General features: G+C 39.9%; 1 protein-coding gene across 3 annotated transcripts in view; it reads left to right on the top strand.

The window, feature by feature from the left end:
- pomt1 (protein-O-mannosyltransferase 1) overlaps positions 1 to 21,171 on the top strand; it is a 56,664-nt gene extending 35,493 nt beyond the window's left edge. For 2 of the 3 annotated variants that reach the window (XM_063073632.1, XM_063073631.1), the window contains exons 13-20: positions 788 to 884; positions 2,757 to 2,849; positions 9,963 to 10,083; positions 10,742 to 10,839; positions 14,948 to 15,061; positions 16,686 to 16,812; positions 19,210 to 19,387; positions 19,556 to 21,168. In XM_063073632.1, coding sequence (XP_062929702.1) covers positions 788 to 884; positions 2,757 to 2,849; positions 9,963 to 10,083; positions 10,742 to 10,839; positions 14,948 to 15,061; positions 16,686 to 16,812; positions 19,210 to 19,387; positions 19,556 to 19,730 — 1,003 coding nt within the window. In that variant the 3' untranslated portion in view covers positions 19,731 to 21,168. Of the gene's footprint in view, positions 1 to 787; positions 885 to 2,756; positions 2,850 to 9,962; positions 10,084 to 10,741; positions 10,840 to 14,947; positions 15,062 to 16,685; positions 16,813 to 19,209; positions 19,388 to 19,555 lie in introns of all 3 variants that reach the window. The other variant, XM_063073633.1, reaches the window with a different exon arrangement.
- The last annotated feature ends 1,021 nt before the right edge of the window (positions 21,172 to 22,192 follow it).

Below are 22,192 nucleotides of genomic sequence, written 5' to 3'. Positions count from 1 at the left end.
GAAGTCAGTGTTCATGCCATCAGGTTGGAGGCTACCCAGACGGAATATAATGTGTTGTTCCTCCAACCTGAGTGTGGCTTCATCTTGACTTCATGCCATCAGGTTGGAGACTGTACCTCTTCCTATAGATGCTGCCTGGCCTGCTGTGTTCTACCAGCATTTTGTGTGTGTTGCTTGAATTTCCAGCATCTGCAGATTTTCTCGTGTTTGTGTTGTGGAATTTGTTGTTTTGCAGTAGCAGTATAGTGTAAGACATAAATATTACCTTAAGCTACAAAAATAAGTTGTGCAAAAGAGGAATAATGAGTTAGTGTGCCTGGACCATTCAGAAATCTGATGGCAGAAAAGAACAAGCAGTTCCTAAAACATTTAGTTTGCGTCTTCACGCTCCTGTACCTCCTCCCTGATGGTAGAAATGAGAAGAGTGAATTTTGATCCACTGAATGTTTAAAAACAATTGAACAATAAAAAAAATTAATTTATTACTAAATTTGAAGTCTGTTTAAATAAACTCTTCTCGGGCTTCCAGCTGGGTACAGGTATCAATTTTAACTGATGTTTCGATGACAAACTCTGCTATCTTCATCAGGGATGATACCTGGGCATGTCTAGTCCAGTGGTGTATATATGTATCCCTGTTGTCCGTCCCTCCTGATTGGTTAGTCCTCATCCAATCAGGTTTCTGCTGTGCCATCTTGTTTACAATCGAATTCCAGTTCTTACTTAGAGTGAGACCTTTGTCTTTGTTAAAATTCGTTTTCTCTTGAAGTCTGTTATTTGTTTTCAGGCATGATGTTGCTGCTCCTATGAGTCCTCATTGGCAAGAGATTTCTTGTTATATTGATTACAACATTTCAATGCCAGCACAGAACCTATGGAAAGTAGTAAGTGCTACCTGATACTTATTGGAGCCATGGTAAATGCTAGAACAGTAGTTTTCAAACTTTTGTATGGGAGACCTCTAAACCAATGTATTTGTCCAATACTGAAAAATAAAAATATTAGTGTTGTGTACAACAACAACTATTTTTAGATAGTATCTCTAGCATAGTGAAATATGTGTGAGCACGTGGCCAAGTGGTTAAGGCATTGGACTAGCTACTTGAAGGTCGTGAGTTCGAGCCCCAGCCGAGGGAACATGTTGTGTCCTTGAGTAAGGCACTTAATCACACATTGCTCTGCGACGACACTGGTGCCAAGCTGTATGGGTCCTAATGCCCTTCCCTTGGACAACATTGGTGTTGTGGAGAGGGGAGACTTGCAGCATGGGTAACTGCTGGTCTTCCATACAACCTTGCCCAGGCCTGCACCCTGGAGAGTGAAGACTTTCCTGGGGCAGATCCGTGGTCTCGCAAGACTAATGAATGCCAAGAAGAAGTGAAATATGCAAAGTACTTGAATGTAGTATCAATGAAAATTTGATACAATAGAAATTATTAGACTAGATTAGTAAAAGCTGGTCAAAATGTATGCTTTCATGCTTTCATAAAAGAAATTAATTCCGGAGTTTAGGGCTTAGGGAACTGAAGGGGCCATTGTAAGGTTAATAAGCCTGAGCTACCAAGAGAGAGAACTTTAAAATCATGAAGTGGTTTTGATGTTATATGTAGAGAAGGATTTGGTGGGGGAAGGATACCAAAATTGGGAACTATGAATGGTTCAGCGGTGAATTCAGATAGAACTTCCTTTTCCCCCACACAAAGACTAATTGAAATCAGGAACTTTACACAGCATGGAGCTGACACACAGAATATGCAAGGGAAGTTAGAGAAATGAACTGAAAGGTATAAGAATAGGGTACTTACTGGGCTGAATAGCCGTTTTGTTCCTGGGCTGTAATTTCACTAATTCTCTGCTACACATACAGAAAAGCAATGAGCTTGGGAATTTCTAAAATCTCTCTTTTGCTGCCTTGGGTTCCAGGAAGGCTGATTTGAAAGCATACTACTCACATACTTTGTTACATGGGCCATCCTAAGGATTGGCATATAGTGCTGTATTTAAAATTAGTTTCTGTAACTTTAGTTAAGAATGATTTCATAGAACTTAGAGCCCTACAGTCCATGATGTTGAGCTGACATTTTAACCTACTGTAAGATTAATCTAACCCTTCCATCCTTCATACCCCTCTTTTTTTCTATCATCTATGTGCCTATCTAAGAGATTCTTAGTGCCCCTTAATATATCTGCCTCTACCACCACCCTTGGCAGTGCATTCCACACACTCACCACTCTCTGCGTAAAACAAACTTACCTCAGATATTCCCTCCTTCCATACTATCCTCCATTCACCTTAAAGTTATGTTCCTTGGTAGTTTCCATTTCTTCTCTGGGTGTCCACTCTATGTATGCCTCTTATCACCTTCATTTGGTCATCTCTCATCCTGCTCAGCTCCCATATCCTCATAAGGCATCCTCTCTAATCCAAGCATCAACCTGGCAAATCTCCTCTGCACCCTTTCCAAAGTTTCTACATCCTTTCTCTAATGAGGTGACCAGAACTGAACACAGTATTCCAAATGTGGTCTAACCATGGTTTTATAGAGATGCAACATCACGTCACACCTCTTGAACTCAATCCCCGACTAGTGAATGGCACACACTACTTGCATTATTTTTTTAAGCTAGCTAGGTTCTGGTTTTCCTATGGAAACCGTTGTTAACTGAAGTCTCCTGAGCTCTGGAATAATCCTGACCCAAAACTTAAGTTTATAAAATTTCTCAGTATTTTTAGTTGCATGTTTTCTTTGTTCCAGGAAATTGTCAATCGTGAAACTGAGAATGAAGTATGGAAAACTATATTATCAGAAGTAAAGTTTTTACATGTGAACACCTCTGCAGTATTAAAGGTAAGTTTGTAAAGTAAACACAAGATGTTAATGGCATTGATATTTATATGGCTTTCATTGTTTTTCAAGTGCCCATACACTAATCACACCACCAGCATGAACCATATTCACAATGCTAATGAAAGTGCTATCAGAATGTTGTTATTTATTGCTTGGGAAATTAAATATCAAATAAGATTGAAACACCCTATTCCGAGTGTGGATGTGGAGAGAATGTTTCCGCTTGTGGGAGAATATGGAACTATTGGCATCAGTTTAAAAATAAGAGTAGTCCTTTTAAAACAGATTTGAGGCAAAATGTTTTCTAAGGATGAGCTTTGCTACTATTTTCCTTAAAAAAATATATTTGAAGACTGTGCTTCCACTGCTGTTTAAGGGAGATCTAAGTAGATTCTTAATGACCACAGTGGCAGAAGGTTACTGCTGGTAGATGGGAATACAGGATTAATGATATTGTTCAAATCAGCCATGATGTTATTCAGTGGCAGACTTGAGAGGCTTAATGGCTTTCTCCTACTGCTAACTCATTCATTTATATTTAAGATTAGTACATCTTCAGTTCTGATCGCACTGATCCTTGAAATTAATTTATCCACCGTCTAATCAAGATTACTTGGCTAATAATCACTAAGACCCATGTTTTTGATCCTTAGTCCTATTATCACCATTAGCTTTTTTGTTTGATAGTTTCATAAAGTCATTGTTATGGGATTAGGTTCTTTGGCCCAATGTGTCCATGCCAACCAAGGCGCCTACCTAATCTGGTCCTGTCTGCCTATATTTGGTCTGTATCTCTCTAAACCTTTCCTATCCATGTACTTGCTTAAATGTCCTTTAATTGTTGTAATGTGCCTTGAAATGTGTTAACTTTATGACAGCAGTACAGTGAAATACATGATAACTAAATATTGAAAAAAAGCTCTATTAAGAGTGTGTGTGTGTATATAATATATATGTACACACAGGTATACATGCATGGGTGTGTGTCTATATCTATACATATATATAATAGGTAAGTTTTTAAAAAGTAGTTCAAAATAACAGAAATAAAAAAGTTCATGGATTCAATGTCCATTTAGAAATTGAATGGCTTAATTCATATTATTAGTTAATTCCTCTCTCTCCTGGAGCAGGCTTATTAGCAGAAGTAGTACTTGCTATTGGAGCCTATGATAAATGATAATGAAATGTTTTGATTTCTAAGATGGAAATAGAAAATGGGGTTGGACAGGGTAAACTCCAAGAATAGCTATGAATTTCACAATGTATATTGTTTACGTGGAGGCTTTACAACTATGTAAACATTCAAGAATTGAGTTATTTTATGTTGCCATCACAGAGTGTGAAATAGTGATCCCAGTTCTGCAGTGCATTTCCTTTTAACTGGTTGGTTGATAATTTGGTCCTGGTGTTTCAGTTAGCAGTTGCTGTTAGTGAGCTTGTGACACTCATTCATAAATAGTAAGTTATGTGCTGTTCCTGCATGCTGGTCTCCTGATTGCTTCAGAATGGGGTGGGGGGGTAATATTCTCTACTGTTTTAAATAGAGGGCTTTGGATATTTTTTAAAGCAAAACTTACATGGACATCAAAATTAGAGCTAAATTTATTCACATTCTTACTGGCAAAACAAAAGAAAATTGCTTCGGGGGTGGGAAGAAATCCTGAATTATTTTCATTTTAATGCCTATATCTGAAATTCCACTGTGGGATTGTTAGGGATACCCAAAGAATGCTAAACCAGGTAGTACTGCTTAGGCACAGGAATAACTGGCTGTGCATTTTTTTGCAGCCCCTTTCCCCACTTTGTGTATTGAGATTTCTTACTTTGACTGTACCTACTGTGGAGCCAATTCAATTACCATAAATAAACTGAAAAGTTAAAATTCCTGTGTATAGAATCAGGTTTAGAAACATAGAAACATAGAAAATAGGTGTAGTGGTAGGCCATTCGGCCCTTTGAGCCTGCACCACCATTCAGTATGATCATGGCTGATCATTCAACTCAGAATCCTGTACCTGCCTTCTCTACATACCCCCTGATCCCTTTAGCCATAAGGGCCATATCTAACTCCCTCTTAAATATAGCCAATGAAGTGGCTTCAGCTGTTTCCTGTGGCAGAGAATTCCACAGATTCACCACTCTCTGTGTGAAAAAGTTCTTCCTCATCTTGGTCCTAAAAGGCTTCCCCTTCATCCTCAAACTGTGACCCCTCGTTCTGGACTTCCCCAACATCGGGAACAATCTTCCTGCATCTAGCCTGTCTAATCTCTTTTGAATTTTATACGTTTCCACAAGATCCCCCCTCAATCTTCTAAATTCCGGAGAGTATAAGCCTAGTCGATCCAGTCTTTCATCATATGAAAGTCCTGCCATCCCAGGAATCAATCTGGTGAACCTTCTTTGTACTCCCTCTATGGCAAGAATGTCTTTCCTCAGATTAGGGGACCAAAACTGCACACAATATTCCAGGTGTGGTCTCACCAAGGCCTTGTACAACTGCAGTAGTACCTCCCTGCTCCTGTACTTGAATCCTCTTGCTATGAATGCCAGCATACCATTCACCTTTTTCACCTCCTGCTGTACTTGCATGCCCACTTTAATGACTGGTGTACAATGACACCCAGGTCTCGTTGCACCTCCCCTTTTCCTAATTGGCCACCATTCAGATAATAATCTGTTTTCCTGTTCTTGCCACCAGAGTAGATAACCTCACATTTATCCACATTAAATTGCATCTGCCATGAATTTGCCCACTCACTGAACCTATCCAAGTCACCCTGCATCCTCTTAGCATCCTCCTCACAGCTAACACTGCTGCCCAGCTTTGTGTCATCCGTAAGCTTGGAGAAGCTGCATTTAATTCCCTCGTCTAAATCATTAGTATATATTGTAAACAACTGGGGTCCCAACACTGAGCCTTGTGGTACCCCACTAGTCACTGCCTGCCGTTCTGAAAAGGTCCCGTTTATTCCCACACTTTGCTTCCTGTCTGCCAACCAATTCTCTATCCACATCAATACCATACCCCCAATACCATGTGCTTTAAGTTTGCCCACCAATCTCCTGTGTGGGACCTTGTCAAAATCCAAATATACCACATCCACTGGTTCTCCCCATCCACTCTACTAGTTACATCCTCAAAACATTCTATGAGATTCGTCAGACATGATTTTCCTTTCACAAATCCATGCTGACTTTGTCCGATGATTTCACCGCTTTCCAAATGTGCTGCTATCACATCTTTGATAACTGACTCTAGCAGTTTCCCCACTACTGATGTTAGGTTAACCGGTCTATAATTCCCCGGTTTCTCCCTCCCTCCTTTTTTAAAAAGCGGGGTTACATTAGCCACCCTCCAATCCTCAGGAACTAATCCAGAATCTAAAGAGTTTTGAAAAATTATCACTAATGCATCCACTATTTCTTGGGCTACTTCCTTAAGCACTCTGGGATGCAGACCATCTGGCTCTGGGGATTTATCTGCCTTTAATCCCTTCAATTTACCTAACACCACTTCCCTACTAACATGTATTTCCCTCAGTTCCTCCATCTCACTAGACCCTTGGTCCCCTACTATTTCTGGAAGATTATTTATGTCCTCCTTAGTGAAGACAGAACCAAAGTATGTTTCAATTGGTCTGCAATGTCCTTGTTCCCCATGATCAATTCACCTGTTTCTGACTATAAGGGACCTACCATTTGTCTTAACCAATCTTTTTCTTTTCACATATCTATAAAAGCTTTTACAGTCAGTTTTTATGTTCCCTGCCAACTTTCTCTCATAATCTTTTTCCCCTTTCCTAATTAAGCCCTTTGTCCTCCTCTGCTGGATCTGAATTTCTCCCAGTCCTCAGGTGTGCCGCTTTTTCTGGCTAATTTGTATGTTTCTTCTTTGGAATTGGTACTATCCCTAATTTCCATTGTCAGCCACGGGTGCACTACCTTCCCTGGTTTATTCTTTTGCCAAACTGGGATGAACAATTGTTGTTGTTCATCCATGCGATCTTTAAATGCTTGCCATTGCATATCCACCGTCAACCCTTTAAGTATCATTTGCCAGTCTGTCTTAGCTAATTCACGTCTCATACCTTCAAAGTTACCCTTCTTTAAGTTCAGAACCTTTGTTTCTGAATTAACTATGTCACTCTCCATCTTAATGAAGAATTCCACCATATTATGGTCACTCTTACCCAAGGAGCCTCTCATGACAAGATTGCTAACTAACCCTTCCTCATTGCTCAATACCCAGTCTAGAATAGCCTGCTCTCTAGTTGGTTCCTCGACATGTTGGTTCAGAAAACCATCCCGCATACATTCCAAGAAATCCTCTTCCTCAGCACCCTTACCAATGTGGTTCACCCAATCTATATGTAGATTGAAGTCACCCATTATAACTGCTGTTCCTTTTATTGCACGCATTTCTAATTTCCTGTTTAATGCTATCCCCAACCTCACTACTACTGTTAGGTGGCCTGTACACAACTCCCACCAGCATTTTCTGCCCCTTAGTGTTATGCAGCTCTACCCATATCGATTCCACATCCTCCTGGCTAATGTCCTTCCTTTCTATCGCGTTAATCTCCTCTCTAACTAGCAACGCTACCCCACCTCCTTTTCTGTCATGTCTATCCCTCCTGAATATTGAATATCCCTGAATGTTGAGCTCCCATCCTTGGTCACCCTGGAGCCATGCCTCTGTGATCCCAACTATATCATATTCATTAATAACTATCTGCACGTTCAATTCATCCACCTTGTTACGAATGCCCCTTGCATTGACACACAAAGCCTTCAGGCTTGCTTTTACAACACTCTTAGCCCTTATACAATTATGTTGAAAAGTGGCCCTTTTTGATTTTTGCCCTGGATTTGCCTGCCTGCCACTTTTACTTTTCACCTTACTACTTTTTGCTTCTATCCTCATTTTACACTCCTCTGTCTCTCTGCACTTGTTCCCATCCCCCTGCCACATTATTTTAAATCCTCCTGAACAACAGTAGCAAATGCTTCCCCTAGGACATTGGTTCCAGTCCAGCCCAGGTGCAGACTGTCATGTTTGTACCGGTCCCACCTCCTCCAAAACTGGTTCCAATGCCCCAGAAATTTGAATCCCTTCCCCTTGCGCCATTTTTCAAGCCACGTATTCATCTTATATATCCTCCTATTTCTACTCTGACTAGCACGTGGCACTGGTAGTAATCCAGAGATTATTACCTTTGTGGTCCTACTTTTTAGTTTATCTCCTAACTCCCTAAATTCACCTTGTAGGACCTCATCCCGTTTTTTACCTATATCGTAGGTACTTAAGTACACCACGACCACTGGCTGTTCACCCTCCCACTCCAGAATGTCCTGCAGCCGCTCAGAGACATCCTTGACCCTTGCACCAAGGAGGCAATATACCCTCCTAGAATCTCGTTTGTGGCTGCAGAAACGCCTATCTATTCCCCTTATAATCGAATCCCCTATCACTATAGCTCTCCCACTCCTTTTCCTTCCCTCCTGTGCCGCAGAGCCACCCATGGTGCCATGAACTTGGCTGCTGCTGCCTTCCCCTGATGAGACATCTTCCCCAACAGTATCCAAAACAGTATATCTGTTTAGGAGGGAGATGACCCCAGGGGACTCCTGCACTACCTGCCTACTGCTATGCTGTCTAGTGGCCACCCATTCCCTTTCTGCCTGTGTAGCCTTTACCTGCGGTGTGGCCAACTCACTGAACGTGCTATTCACGACTTTCTCAGCATCGCGGATGCTCCAGTATGAATCCAGTCGCAGCTCCAGCCACTCAATGCAGTCTGCCGGAAGCTGCAGCTGGACACATTTCCTGCACACATAGTCGTCAGGGACACTGGAAGTATCCCTGATTTCCCACATGCTGCAGGATGAACAAACCACGGGGCCGATCTCAGCTGTCATGACCTACTCAATACGTTGCCTCAACTTTTGAAATGTGGACGTGGAACGTTGTCGACTGCCTCGGGAGTGGTATGGACCTCACTGGGAGCAAGCTCCTCCTCAGCCTCTGCTCACTTCAGCCAAAGCCCTTTCACTCTGCTACCACTCACTCCACTGCCCGCTGGATAGGGAGGTCCTCTTTTTAAACGCTCGGTGCTCACCTGGCTGACGTCACACGTCTGCGCAGTGGTGCCGCTCTTTCCTTCGGAGTTGTTAAAACAACTATTGCTACTGCCCTAGCTCACTTAATGAGCTACAGCCTCGCCGCCTTCCTTGCTTCAAATAAAATACCGCTGCAGACCGTTCTCCTTTTAAAGGAACTTACCCGGCCTTACCTCACTTGGAGTGAAGCTCGTCCTCAGCCTCTGCTCGCCGAAGCCTCAGGAGCCAAAGCCTTCCTACTCTGTCTTCCCCTACTCCGTCGCCCGCTACAACAGACGAAACATAAATTAAAAGCAAAAGAAATTCTTTCTCACCATGCTGTTTACTATCACTGGTACATGTCATGAAATTTGGTAACTTTGCGGCAGCAGTACAATGCAATATATGATAGAGAAAAAAGAAAATTGTGAATTACAGTAAGTATACATATATATTAAATAGTTAAAAAGTAGAGCAAAAAATAGGAAATAAAAAAGGTAGTGAAGTAGTGTCCATTTGGAAATTAGATGACAGAGGGAAGAAGCTGTTCCTGAGTAGTTGAGTCGTGCCTTCAGGATTCTGTACCTCCTTCCTGATGGTAGCAATGAGAAGAGGACATGTCGTAGATGGTGGGGGTCCTTAATGATGGGTGCTGCTTTTCTGAATTAGCATCTTCAGATGCTTATTCAATAGCAATCAACACCTAAGGATAAATATGTAGATCAGATTGTGTGTGTTTTCTATTAGGAAACTGAATACACAAAATTAACTTTTAGATTGTAATTAATCATGTATTCCTTCTTAAATGTAATTAACTATCCAGATAATTATATCTTAAATATTAATCTCCATTTTGCTGTTGGGAGAGGTTTTCATTTGGCAAAACTTATGCTTTAATTTCTTTCATCTTCTGTAAAAAAAAAATGGTTTGCATGATCAGTGCCATTTCCAGTTATTCTCTACTTTGTGAACATCAAGTCCTGTGATGTTTAATTGTACTTTTCCATTTAGCTAAGTGGTATTGCTTTGCCTGATTGGGGTTACCGCCAACTGGAGATTGTTGGAGATAAAAGTTCAAAGATTTATCACCAGAACATGGCTTGGAATGTTGAAGAGCACCGATATGGAAAAAGTAAGGCTGATCGTATTTGGTTATCAAAAACAGTTCAAGCAAGTTAAAGTCCTGAAAGCAAATCCAAATGCATCCAAGCTCAGATTTAGAAAATCTCGCCCTTGTGTTCAAATCTCTTCATGCTTTGTTTCTCTCTCTTCCCCCCACCCCCCAAACAATTCTGCAACAGTCTCACCTTCACTTCTGGCTTCCTGTTCATGACCAATGTTTGGCTGCCTTGATTTCAGCTGCTAGGACCCCATTATTTCCTTCCCTTACCTTGTCCACTTTTCCTCCTCTTCAAAACAATTCCTACAAGCTATCTCTTCATATTAATATTTGCTTCCTTGTTCTAATACTCCCTTTATCAGCTGTCAAATTTGACAGTTGCTTTGCAGAGATTACTGTCACCAAACTTTAGAAACATGAATTAAAAGCAAAAGAAATTCTTTCTCACCATGCTGTTGAGATTGATATTTGAGCACTTAAATCTGCCTCGCAATTAGCTACCATTAACTAAATTATTGGTCAATGAAATGGAATTGGCCTGAGTTGATAATGAATGTGAGTTTAGGAATAAGGAATGAGTTTCTTTCAAACTTAAATCAATTTCTCTTTATCATTTTGGATTTCCAAAGTCTGCTTTGTTTTATTTAACTTTTATTTTCCCTGTTCACAGGTGAGGAACAGAAGGAGAGAGAGTTAGAGCTTCAAACTCCAGCACGGATGGATGTCAGCAAGAACATGAGCTTTATGGCCAAATTCCTGGAATTACAAGTAATAGAAACATTTTTATGGTCCTAGTTATATTCTTGATTTTTGTTTATCCTCCATCTCTATCCCTTGTTCATTTCTGTCAGCTTTACTGTTAACTCTGGCATTCTCTCCCTAAATCCCTCTGTTCTCTTTTAAAAACCATCCTTAAAATTAATCTCCCCCTTGAATGTAGTTCTGAATTACTTGGTCTTCTGGTATTGAATGATTTGAGACCTGACATGGTTATTGAACATTTGAAACAATGGGAGAATTTGAAACCTAAAGCTTTTCATTATTGATTTTTTTTTGCTAATATGGATAAGTGCCCTAAAATGATTTGCCCTACTCATACTGTCTTTCAAAATTACACTTGCATTTTTAAATCTAGTGTCTGTAAGTGTTGGAACAGTTTTCTACATTCTCTATTGCTATATGCAGTGCCTTGTAGAAGTATTCAGTCCCCAGTCCTTTGTTCACATAAATACGTATTACAACCAGGGACTTTGATCAATTTAACTAAATTTTTATTTGTGAATAAACGTGCCCCTTTTTTCCACAGTAGGGCCCAAAAAACAGGGAAAATTTTAAAGCATGATAAAACTGATATGTCAGCAGTTCAAAAGTATCCATCGTCTTTTGCTTAATACTTAGTTGAACCACCTCTCGCAGCTATTGCAGCCAGTAGTCCTTTAGGATAAGTCTCTATTAGCTTTGCACGATATGGTGGAGCAAGATTTGCCCATTCCTCCTTGCTAAGTGCTTAAGCTGTGCCAGGTTAGTTGAGGAGCAGCGAAGGACAGCAATCTTGAATTCTTGCCAGAGATGTTCGATTGGGTTGAAGTCAAAACTCTGACTGGGCTACTTAAGGGCATCAATTTTCTTCATTTGATGCCACTCCATGATGGCTCTGGCAGTGTGCTCTTTAGGTCATTGTTCTGTTGGAAGATAAACTTCTCCCCAAGCTTTCTGGCAAAGGATAGCAGGTTTTTATTCAGGATCTCTCTGTACTTAGTGGCATTCTTCTTGCCATCAATCCTAACCCAATTTTCTAGTCCCTGCTGCTGAAAAGCATTCCCATAGCATGATGCTATCTCCACTGTACTCTTCAGTAGGGGTGGTGTTACCTGGCTGATGCGTAGTATTAGATTTACACCACACATACCGCTTAGTGCTGAGGCCAAGAAGTTCCACTTGCATGGAGGTAGGTTCACTCCATGTCTGACCCCGGGAGTGTGTGATTAGACGGTGTGGAGGGAGATTCACTCTATGTCACCGCTGGTGCATGTGATAGGACGATGTGGAGGGAGTTTCATTCTAGTCTCACCCAATTACAAGACCTTCCACATCTTACAGTATCCTCTAAGTGATGCTTTGCAAAGGATATGCTTTTTTTCTAAAGCCAGGGCTTCTTCCTTGCCACTCTTCCTTTTTGTGCAAGGCCTTAGAGATTGTGGAGCTATGAACTTCATGTCCTTTTGTAGGCACTGACTTCTACAGCTCACTCAGTGGTTGTTGGCATCACAGTAGCTTCTCTTACGAGTGCTGTTCTTCTCTGGCGACTAAGTTTAGACGGATGGCAGGACCTAGGCAGTGTGGCTGTGGTTTCTTATTTTTTTCCTCTTTTATTGATGGATTGCACTGAGATATGTTCAGAGCCTTTTGAAATAGTCTTATACCCTTTCCCAGATTTGTGCTTCCCTATTTTCATTTTCTTGACCTGTCTTGAATGCTCTTTTGTCTTCATTTTGGTTTGGTCTTTTGAAAATTTACCATATAGTTGGACCTTACAGAAAGGTGGTACAGGTGTCCCCTGCTTTTCGAACATTCGCTTTACAAAACCTCACTGTTACGAAAAACCTATGTTAGTACCCTGTTTTCGCTAACAGAAGGTGTTTTCACTGTTACAAAAAAGATCAGCGCGCGATAAAAAATCAGCGTGCGAAAAAATCAGCGCGTGATAAAAGGCAGCACGCACCCCGAGCAGCCGCTCTCCCCCAGATTCGGAACAGCATTGCTTTAACACGTGCCTGTGAGCAGCCGTTTGCAAGATGAGATCTGAGGTATTGGAAAAGCCTGAAAGAGCTCGTAAGGGTGTTACACTTAGCGTAAAACTAGACATAATTAAGCGTTTTGATCGTGATGAACGAAGTAAGGACAACGTGAGTTTGGCTTGTGGAAGCTGATGAAGATGATGTTGAAGAGGTTTTGGCATCCCATGACCAAGAACTGATAGATGAAGAGCTGATGCAATTGGAAGAGGGAAAGGATAACAATCGAAACTGAATGCAGTAGCGAAATGAACATGAAGCAACTGCGTGAGATTTTCGCTGCAATGATAAAGTACGACTTTAACTTTGAAAGGGTGCGTAGGTTTAGGGGATATTTGCAGGATGGTTTGAGTGCTTACAAAGAACTATGATAGAAAAATGCACGAGGCTCAGCAGTCAAGCAAGCCTTCCACATCAGCCACGGCAGACGATGAACCTCGACCTTCGACATCGAGGCGGGCAGTCATAGGAGAAAATGAGCTGCCTGCTCTAATGGAAACAGACGACGATGAGATGACACCCCAGTGTCCCACCACCCCAACCCCTGGGCCGCGGTCAAATACCGATTCACAGAGAATGCAGCGGTAGCCGGGAGGCACACAACACATCTTTAAGAAAAAAACCGAAATAAACATGTTAATTAATTAGGTGCCGCCCGACACATAAATGTTGGCCCAGATCAGAGGCGATGCAATCAGCACTGATCTGGGCCGATAGTTACGTGTCGGGCGGCACGTAATTAATTAGCATGTTTATTTCGGCTTTTAACTTAAAGATGTGCTGTGTGCCTTCTGGCTACCACTAGGACCCCTGCATGCTTCGCAGCAATGTATCGGTTGGCGGCCTGGAGGATGGAGGCCACTGCACCACCCCAGCCTGCGACGATTCAGTCTAACACACCATCATCAGTGTGCTCTGTGCTTTCCCAATTCCAGTAAGTGATACTACACTGTACATACATTATTTCTACTTTATATAGGCTGTGTATTTTTACGTGTTATTTGGTATGATTTGGCAGCTTCATAGCTTAAAGGTTACTGGAGAGAGTGCTTTTGCCAACAGCGCTTGCGTGAGATTTTCGCTTCGGCGAACAGTGCCGGCAATGATAGTGGAAAAGTATTTCTACTTTATATAGGCTGTGTATTTATCATATTATTCCTGCTTTTACTATATGTTACTGTTATTTTAAGTTATATGTGTTATTTGGCATGATTTGGTAGGATATTTTTGGGTCTGCGAACGCTCACAAAATTTTCCCATATAAATAAATGGTAATTGCTTCTTCGCTTTACGACATTTCGGCTTATGAACCGTTTCATAGAAACGCTCTGCCTTCGGATGGCGGGGGACACCTGTATATTTATTCTTATGAATTCATTGAAAATAGGTGATCCTTGAATATTCTACATCAGCAAATTGGGTGAGTAGGTAAAGTAGTATACAGTATTGCACTTGAGGAAAGTTAGTGCAGTAATTACAAAGGGGATGACTACAACTTCAAACATAATTTTGGCTTTCAATTTTTAGTGAATTGTTGACAGGGCTTGGAATTTTTCTTTTGCTTTGACATGATGCACGATGTTTTGTAGATTAACTTAAAATCCTAATTCAATATATTTTAAAATTTAGAAAATGAGACAGTAAAATGTGAAAGTTGTTGTGGGGCTGAATAATCTTCCAGGGCATTGTAAATGCAAGGAATTGTATGAAAGTATTGTTGATATACCCTCAATTCTTAAATTAACTATTTCAGGTAGCATATGAACCTGGCCAAAGCTCTGGACTTCCAAATCTGACAAGTGCCAGCTAATGAAATGAGCAGTAGATCCTATTGATATTTTTCACTCCTGATTCTTTTAAATTAGTATCCCAAGCTTAAATGATGGAACATTATCAGACAAGCATAGATCTTAACTATAAGGCAATTGAACTGTCAATCTCCTTTGAGTATAAATACATCTTTAGATGCCTGTTGAGGTAAGTTTAAACTTAAATTAGGTGGGATTACTGGTACATACTGACTCATCTGTATCTGTGTGGTAAATTCTTTCTAATACAACTCCTGTTTTTATTTTCTTCAGCTGAAGATGTTGATGTTGAAGAATGAAGAGACTGAACACAAGTACAGTTCTTCCCCTCTAGAGTGGATAAACATGGACACCAATATTGCTTACTGGCTCCACCCCAGCACCAATGTACTGATTTATTGAAAAAACTTATTTGTGATATTGGCAGTTTGTTTCTGTACTTTTTTGATTATAGCCTTTACCTTTTTATACATACAGATGTATATATATTAGCATTTTGGAGTAAAAAGCCAGGCAGTCTATAGAAGACAGTAAACAAGAGTAAGTCTGCAGATTCTGGAAATCCAAGCAACGCACTAAAAATGCTGGAGGAACTCAGCAGACAGCATCTATGGAAAAAAGTACAGTTGATGTTTTGGGCCGAAACCTTTCAGCAGGACTGGAGAGAAAAAGTTGAGTTCCTCCATCATTTTGTGTATAGAAGATAGTATCTTATTAGCTAAGACTAAAGCATATTTGCTTCCAAAATTGATACAAATTTATTTCCTTGGTTACACCACAAACTATACTGAGGAAATGATTATTACCAACCTTGCAGTTGTTCTGTATCTAACTTAACAACGAAAGATGAACTGTGGTAGCTTAGAACTTTTTTCCTTTTGATTACGTTACGTTGATCAGAAATTTCCAATGGGAATGATCCTCTCGGCAGGTACTTCTCTCTCCCTTAGATGCACTCCTTCATTTAGTGGGAATACCTTTGTCACCATTAGCTCATTATGGTGCCAGTAAGTGGTGACTGTTTGCATGTAGCTCTGAAGGGAGTCATCAAATATTCCCGTTTAGGACTACTACAGCTTAAATCCACAGTCACAGACGTGGATACTTCAATAAGCAACTTTGCTTTAAGTCGTTTAAAAGTTGCAGAAAGTTGTAAACTCAGCCAGCACCATCATGAGCACTAGGCTCACCAGCATTGAGGACACATTCGAAAGGCAATGCCTCAAAAAGGCGGCATCCATCATTGAGGACATGCCCTTTTCTCATTGCTATTCTTGAGGAGACTGAAGTCACATATTCAACATTTCAGGTACAGCTTCCTCCCCTCCACCATCAGATTTCTGAATGGAAAATGAACCCATGTACACTACCTCACCATTTTTCCCTCCCTTTTTGCACTACTTAATTTTTTATATATATATTTTATGGTAATTTATACGTTTTAATTATTATGTATTGCAATATACTGCTGCTGCAAAACAATAAATTTCAGACATATGCCAGTGGTGTTAATTCTAATTGACTAAATTCCCTACAAAATTTAACTGAGATCCGAGACTGAATGAGGAAAATAATAAGCGTGAGTCCTACTTCAGCCCGTCGAAGGCAGAGTGATGTAGCTGGGTAAAGTGCGAAAGAACTGTGTTCCTTTAATTAGTTCACTTTGTTTATTTTGCATTCCTATGCAGATTTAACTCCATGAAGCAATTTTAGACAGCATTTTCAATTTGAATGAATACATGATTCAAGTCCAATCAGTAAATTGGATAGCTATATGGACAGGAAAGGAATGGAGGGTTATGGGCTGAGTGCAGTTCAGTGGGGCTAGGTGAGAGTAAGAGTTCAGCACGGGCTAGAAGGGCCGAGATGGCCTGTTTCCGTGCTGTAATTGTTATATGGTTATAGTATAATTCCAGGAATACAAAGAGCTTACTTTATTAGCCTTATTAGCACTATCATCTTGAACATGTAAAATTATTGGTATTACTTTATTGTTTTGACTATTCCGCAGGCACAGATCCAGTTGATTGGAAATATAGCAACGTGGTCAACAGCAACTGTTGGAATTCTTGTTTATACAACACTCTTCTTCTGGTATCTACTACACCAGCGCAGGAGAATCTACACAATTCCACAAGGTAAGCTTTTTGAAAAATTGATATTTTCTGAACAGTACGTTTACAGATAAGTGTTTTTCCTTCAAGTAACAAGAAACAATATCTTGTTTCAAAACAAACTCGGTGACCTCAGATCCCAAAGCTCTTTGCATCTGCTGGTTCTGCACACAGCAATGTCCCTAAAACAGCAAATGTGGTAGATACCAGATAAGCTATTTGATTGAGGTTGATGTTGAAGTGCAAATATCAGTGAGGGGTGTGTGGGGTACATGGGGGGAGATTTTAACCTGCTGCTTCAAAATAGTGACTACAGGATACATCAATCTGAAGGAATAGTTATAGTTTCAATTTAACTCTTTATTTGAATTAGTGCAGCACTCCCAGTGTGAAGGTAACTTAGTTGTTTGTTTAGTTGTTGCTCTCAGTCATATGTAGAACCAGAAACTCGTTTACTTTATCAAAGGGGACATTTGCACTATTTTAAAAGTGATAATGTATCTATCTGCCTTAGTCTACATTCGTCTTGGAAGTGCAACATACTAATAGTGGTTAAAGTACTAAAATATTTACAGCTATGAAGTTCCAGTCCAATTGTGGCAACTTATAAAATTGAGTTTATCATTTTGGGATTTTTTTTTTAAGAACTCATTCCTGAATGTCGTTCAGAGAAGGCAGTTGACATCCATATGTGGTTTGCAAATTCAGTGGACTCTCAAATTCCATTTCTTTTTTAAAAAAAAAAGCAAAAACAGTGTAAATAGGGATCTTCTCTAGAGATGACTTTGACAGAACTGTCCGATCTTGAGGGCAAGCCTTTAAAAATAAAATTAAAACTGGTGTTATGTGTGCGATAAATTTAAACTCATTAACACTCTGCCAGAATGTGACCATGCCACTTAGCTTTATAGTTTAACTTGTCTAGTCCAATACCTACAAGGTTGCTGCTATTTGTTGACAATATAGAAGTTAAACAGCAGTGAGTCATGTAATTATTTACCATGTTGTAGACAGTTTTTAATCAGCTCTGCAGGTCGAAAGCATCATGCGTGTGTTCTCCCCAGCAAAATTTGCTTCATGGAGTTTGACGACAATACAAGATTACTTACTGATTATAGTCTTTTCACCAACCTCCCAGTTTGTACTTATTTTACTTTGTATTTTGGTTTAAGGTACTATTAGCTTTCAGTATTAAAGAAAAATCTGGAATTCAACAGTCAAAAACATTGCTAATTATTAGTTTTGGGCAAATTCATATTGATCAAGTTATTCAAGTCTGATATGCCCATAATATTATATACAGTGGATTCCGGTTAATTGGGCCCTTGGTTAATCATGGCAGCCACTTATTTGGGACAACTCTTAAAGAGCAAAAGATAATCAAGAAAGTTGCTGGGATTTCCTTTAAATTCCTTTATTTGGGACACTATGCGCTTAATTGGTACTTCAATAATTTTCTGAGGATGTTAATTTTGTATACAGTAAGTTTAACTTTTCAGTCTTTGTGGTAATTCAATTGGCTCCACAGTAGTACAGTCAAGGACTCTCAATACAGGAAGTGGAGAAAGAGGGCTGCAGATAAAGCACAGCCAGTCATCCCTGTGCTTAAGCATCAGTCACGAGCACTTGTGTGGGCTTCGGACATTACACCGTACTTAGAGTAAACAGTTTTTAAGTATTGTTAGTTATGTGTGTTTGTGTTCAAAAATCAGTGACTTTTGTCCCCGATAGTTGTTGAGAAATAAGCAGTAAGATAATTCAGAATTGTTTTGCTCACTGTGGTTTCAAGCATTCAGGCTCAGAAATGCGAGAAACAGCTGGGAGTGAAAATGAAACAATTTCTTCACTTCAGCAAGTTAGGAACTACAAAGAATTTAAAGGTATCGGCAATTTTCCTGAATGTTACAATTAAAATTACGATTTGGAGGATGCAGCAGTTTCAAACTAGAAACTAGATTGAACAGTTTTTAATTAGTATAGTTTGTGTATGCTTGTGTTACATTATTCATTTGAACTGACCAATGCCAAATTAAAAAGCAGTGATTTTTGACACTACTTCATGCAGGGAGGCAATGTAGGCAATCCATTATCTACACTAGGTGTCTGCACAGATTTTTGTTCATTTACTGTCAATCAAAGGAACATGGCAGCATACACTGTATGAATTCCTCCATCAATAATTATTAGGAAATAATACAGTTTTATAGTACCGTAGTAATAGTGGTAGTGTTCTAATTTGTTTTGTATTTCATAAGTTCATAATTAGTTACTCATGGTAGTACTATTTCCATTAAACTTCAGCTAATTGGGGCCGCCATTTAATTTTACTGGTCCTGATGTGTCTCAATTAACCAGAGTATACTGTATTTGGTGTCTCATTGTTGTTCAGAATTCTCATTATTTATATTCTTATTCTGTTAGATTCCTGGGATCATTTGGTACTGGCTGGAGCTGTCTGTACTGGAGGATGGGCTGTTAATTATCTGCCTTTCTTCTTGATGGAGAAAACTCTTTTTCTGTATCACTACCTGCCAGGTCTCACTTTCAAAATCCTTCTCCTGCCTATCGTCCTTGAGCATATTCACAATCACGTACTCAGGTGTGTACTTCATATTTTAATAATTTACTCATCTTTTGAGTGGACAGTTCAATGTTCTTATATTTACAATAACTAACTCAACAATAGAACATGATTTTATAACAGAGCTTTAATTCTAATGTAGCATTAGTTGTATGAAATTCTAAACTGCCATTGTTCTTATTTCAGGTCTTCTGTCTCCAGAAACACATTCAGTGCTGTGGTCTTAGCTTGGATCTCTTCTGTCTACTTTGTGTATCAAACATTTAGTCCTCTCACCTATGGGTACCCAGCTCTTTCAGCATCAGAGTTAACGGCACTGCGCTGGAAAGACAACTGGGACATTCTTATACGTAAACGGTAGCAAGCAATTAATAATTACCAAAGCAGACAGAACACAGCCTGCACAAGCACTTTAAAGTATTACAGATACGTCTATTTACATTAATTTTGCAATTGGGCAAAAAGGTAGAGAGTAAGGTTATTGACTATCAATTGTTTCTTTTGTACTTCCAATGATTAGTCTTCTGAAAATGCAGCGTCATCTCAGAATCATTTCATGTATTGAGAGCTATATAGTGCTTCAGATGTGGGACCATCTGTTTGTCTCTGATGCTGGGCATAAAGTAAAATCCTAAAATGCTATGTTTAAGTTAAGCTACTAGCATGACCCAGTGGTTATTACACTATAGTTTGAGTCAAATTTCCATGACTTCTAAGTGTTAATGTATTATTATTATAATGTCCTGAACATAATAATTATGATCAATTTTGAAAGTTCTTCATTGTTGAGCCAGGTTTAGTGCCTTATAACAACAGAGCAATTACTGCCAATTTTGCCTAAATATGGAGTGTCAACTTGTTGTCTGATTGTGAAATGGCACAAAGAGCTTGTGAAGATATCTATCGTATAATCGGTTTCATTAAAGGACCTGGAAATATATTAGAAGGACAGTATTGCTGTATGCCATTTTAATTGCTTGGAAGAATAGTTCTCAATTTTCTGTAATTATTGACATAGAATTATTTTTTGGACTAATGAACTACTGTACTAGTGCAATAAATTCCAGAATTTCAAACCATCCTTTGCCCAAATTAGGTTTACATTGTTGGCTTTAAAATCAGGATTACAGACTGTATACATGAAATATATCATTGTTACTAATGTTTGTATGCATGTAGATTGTATATTTGCATCATAATCATTAAAGTTCTGTTCTTTTGAGGTAAATTCAGAGTTGATAAAACATCAGTCCTGATTGTAACTGAAACAGATAAACTTCAACAATAAAGTTAAGAACTCACATCAATATATTCTGAAAGGAATAAAGCCTAAGACTATTATGGTTTACTTGGAGCATCTATTAAAAGTTGAACACTGAGGTAAGATAGTTTGTAGTAAGATCTTCAAGCTGCCCTAGAGTGGCAAAAAAAGTATGCGAAGAGCAAGAGGACGAGCGTGTGAGAATAAGACCAATCAGGTGCGATTGTGGAAATGTGTGCATGGAGTCAGAGGAGCTAGCGGAGGTACTTAATGAATACTTGGCTTCAGTATTCAGCAGGGAAAAAGACCTTGGCAATTGTGGGAATGACTTACAGTGGACTGAAACGCTTGAGCATATAGACATTAAGAAAAAGGATGTGCTAGAGCTTTTGAAAAGCTTTAAGTTAGATAAGTCACCAGGACCAGATGAGATATACCCCATACTACTGTGGGAAGCAAGGAAGGAGATTGCTGAGCCTCTTGCGATGATCTTTGCGTCACCAATAGGGACGGGAGAAGTACTGGAGGATTGGAGGGTTGCAAATGTTGTTCTCTTGTTCTGGAAAGGGAGCAGAGAATAACCAGGAAATTATAGACCAGTGAGTCTGACTTCAGTGGTGGGCAAGTTGTTGGAGAAGATTCTGAGAGGCAGGATTTAAGAACATTTGGAGAGACATAATCTGATTGGGGATAGTCAACATGGCTTTGTCAAGGGCAGGTTGTGGCTTATGAACCTGATTGAATTCTTTGAGGATGTAACAAAACACACTGATGAAGGTAGAGCAGTGGATGTAGTGTATATGGAATTCAGTAAGGCATTTGATAAGGTTCCCCATGCAAGGCTCTTTCAGAAAGTAGGGAGGCATGGGATCCAAGGAGACCTTCCTTTGTGGATCCAGAATTGGCTTGCTCACAGAAGGCAAAGGTTGGTTGTAGATGGTTTGTAATCTGCATGGAGGTCAGTGACCAGTGGTGTTCCACAGGGATCTGTTCTGGGACCCCTCCTCTTTGTGATTTTTATAAATGACCTGGATGAAGAAGTAGAAGGGTGGGTTAGTAAGTTTGCTGATGACACAAAGGTTGGGGGTGTTGTGGATAATCTGGAGGTTTGTCAGAGGTTACAGCAGGACGTCGATAGGATGCAGAACTGGGCTGAGAAGCAGCAGATGGACTTCAACTCAGATAGGTATGAAGTGGTTCATTTTGGTAGGTCCAATTTGAAGACAGAATATAATGTAAATAGTAAGACTCTTGGCAGTGTGGAGGATCTGAGAGATCTTGGGGTTCGTGTCGTTAGGACACTCAAAGCTGCTGTGCAGGTTGACAGTGTTTTTAAGAAGACATATGGTGTGTTGGCATTCATCAACCATGGGATTGAGTTCAACAGCTGTGAGGTAATGTTGCAGCTGTATAAGACCTTGGTCAGACCTCATTTGGAGTACTGTATTCAGTTCTGGTCACCTCACTACAGGAAGGATGTGGATATTACCAAGGAGGAGAAGATGGCGGCGCGATGCAGTGCGCAGCGGCCACTCCGGTGAATGATATCTGTTATCTGTCAA

The sequence above is a fragment of the Mobula hypostoma genome, chromosome 21, assembly GCF_963921235.1.
Source record: "Mobula hypostoma chromosome 21, sMobHyp1.1, whole genome shotgun sequence".
Classification (NCBI taxonomy): domain Eukaryota; kingdom Metazoa; phylum Chordata; class Chondrichthyes; order Myliobatiformes; family Myliobatidae; genus Mobula; species Mobula hypostoma.
The sequence above is the reverse complement of the archived record's forward strand: the minus strand, read 5'-3'. Positions and strand labels throughout refer to the sequence as shown.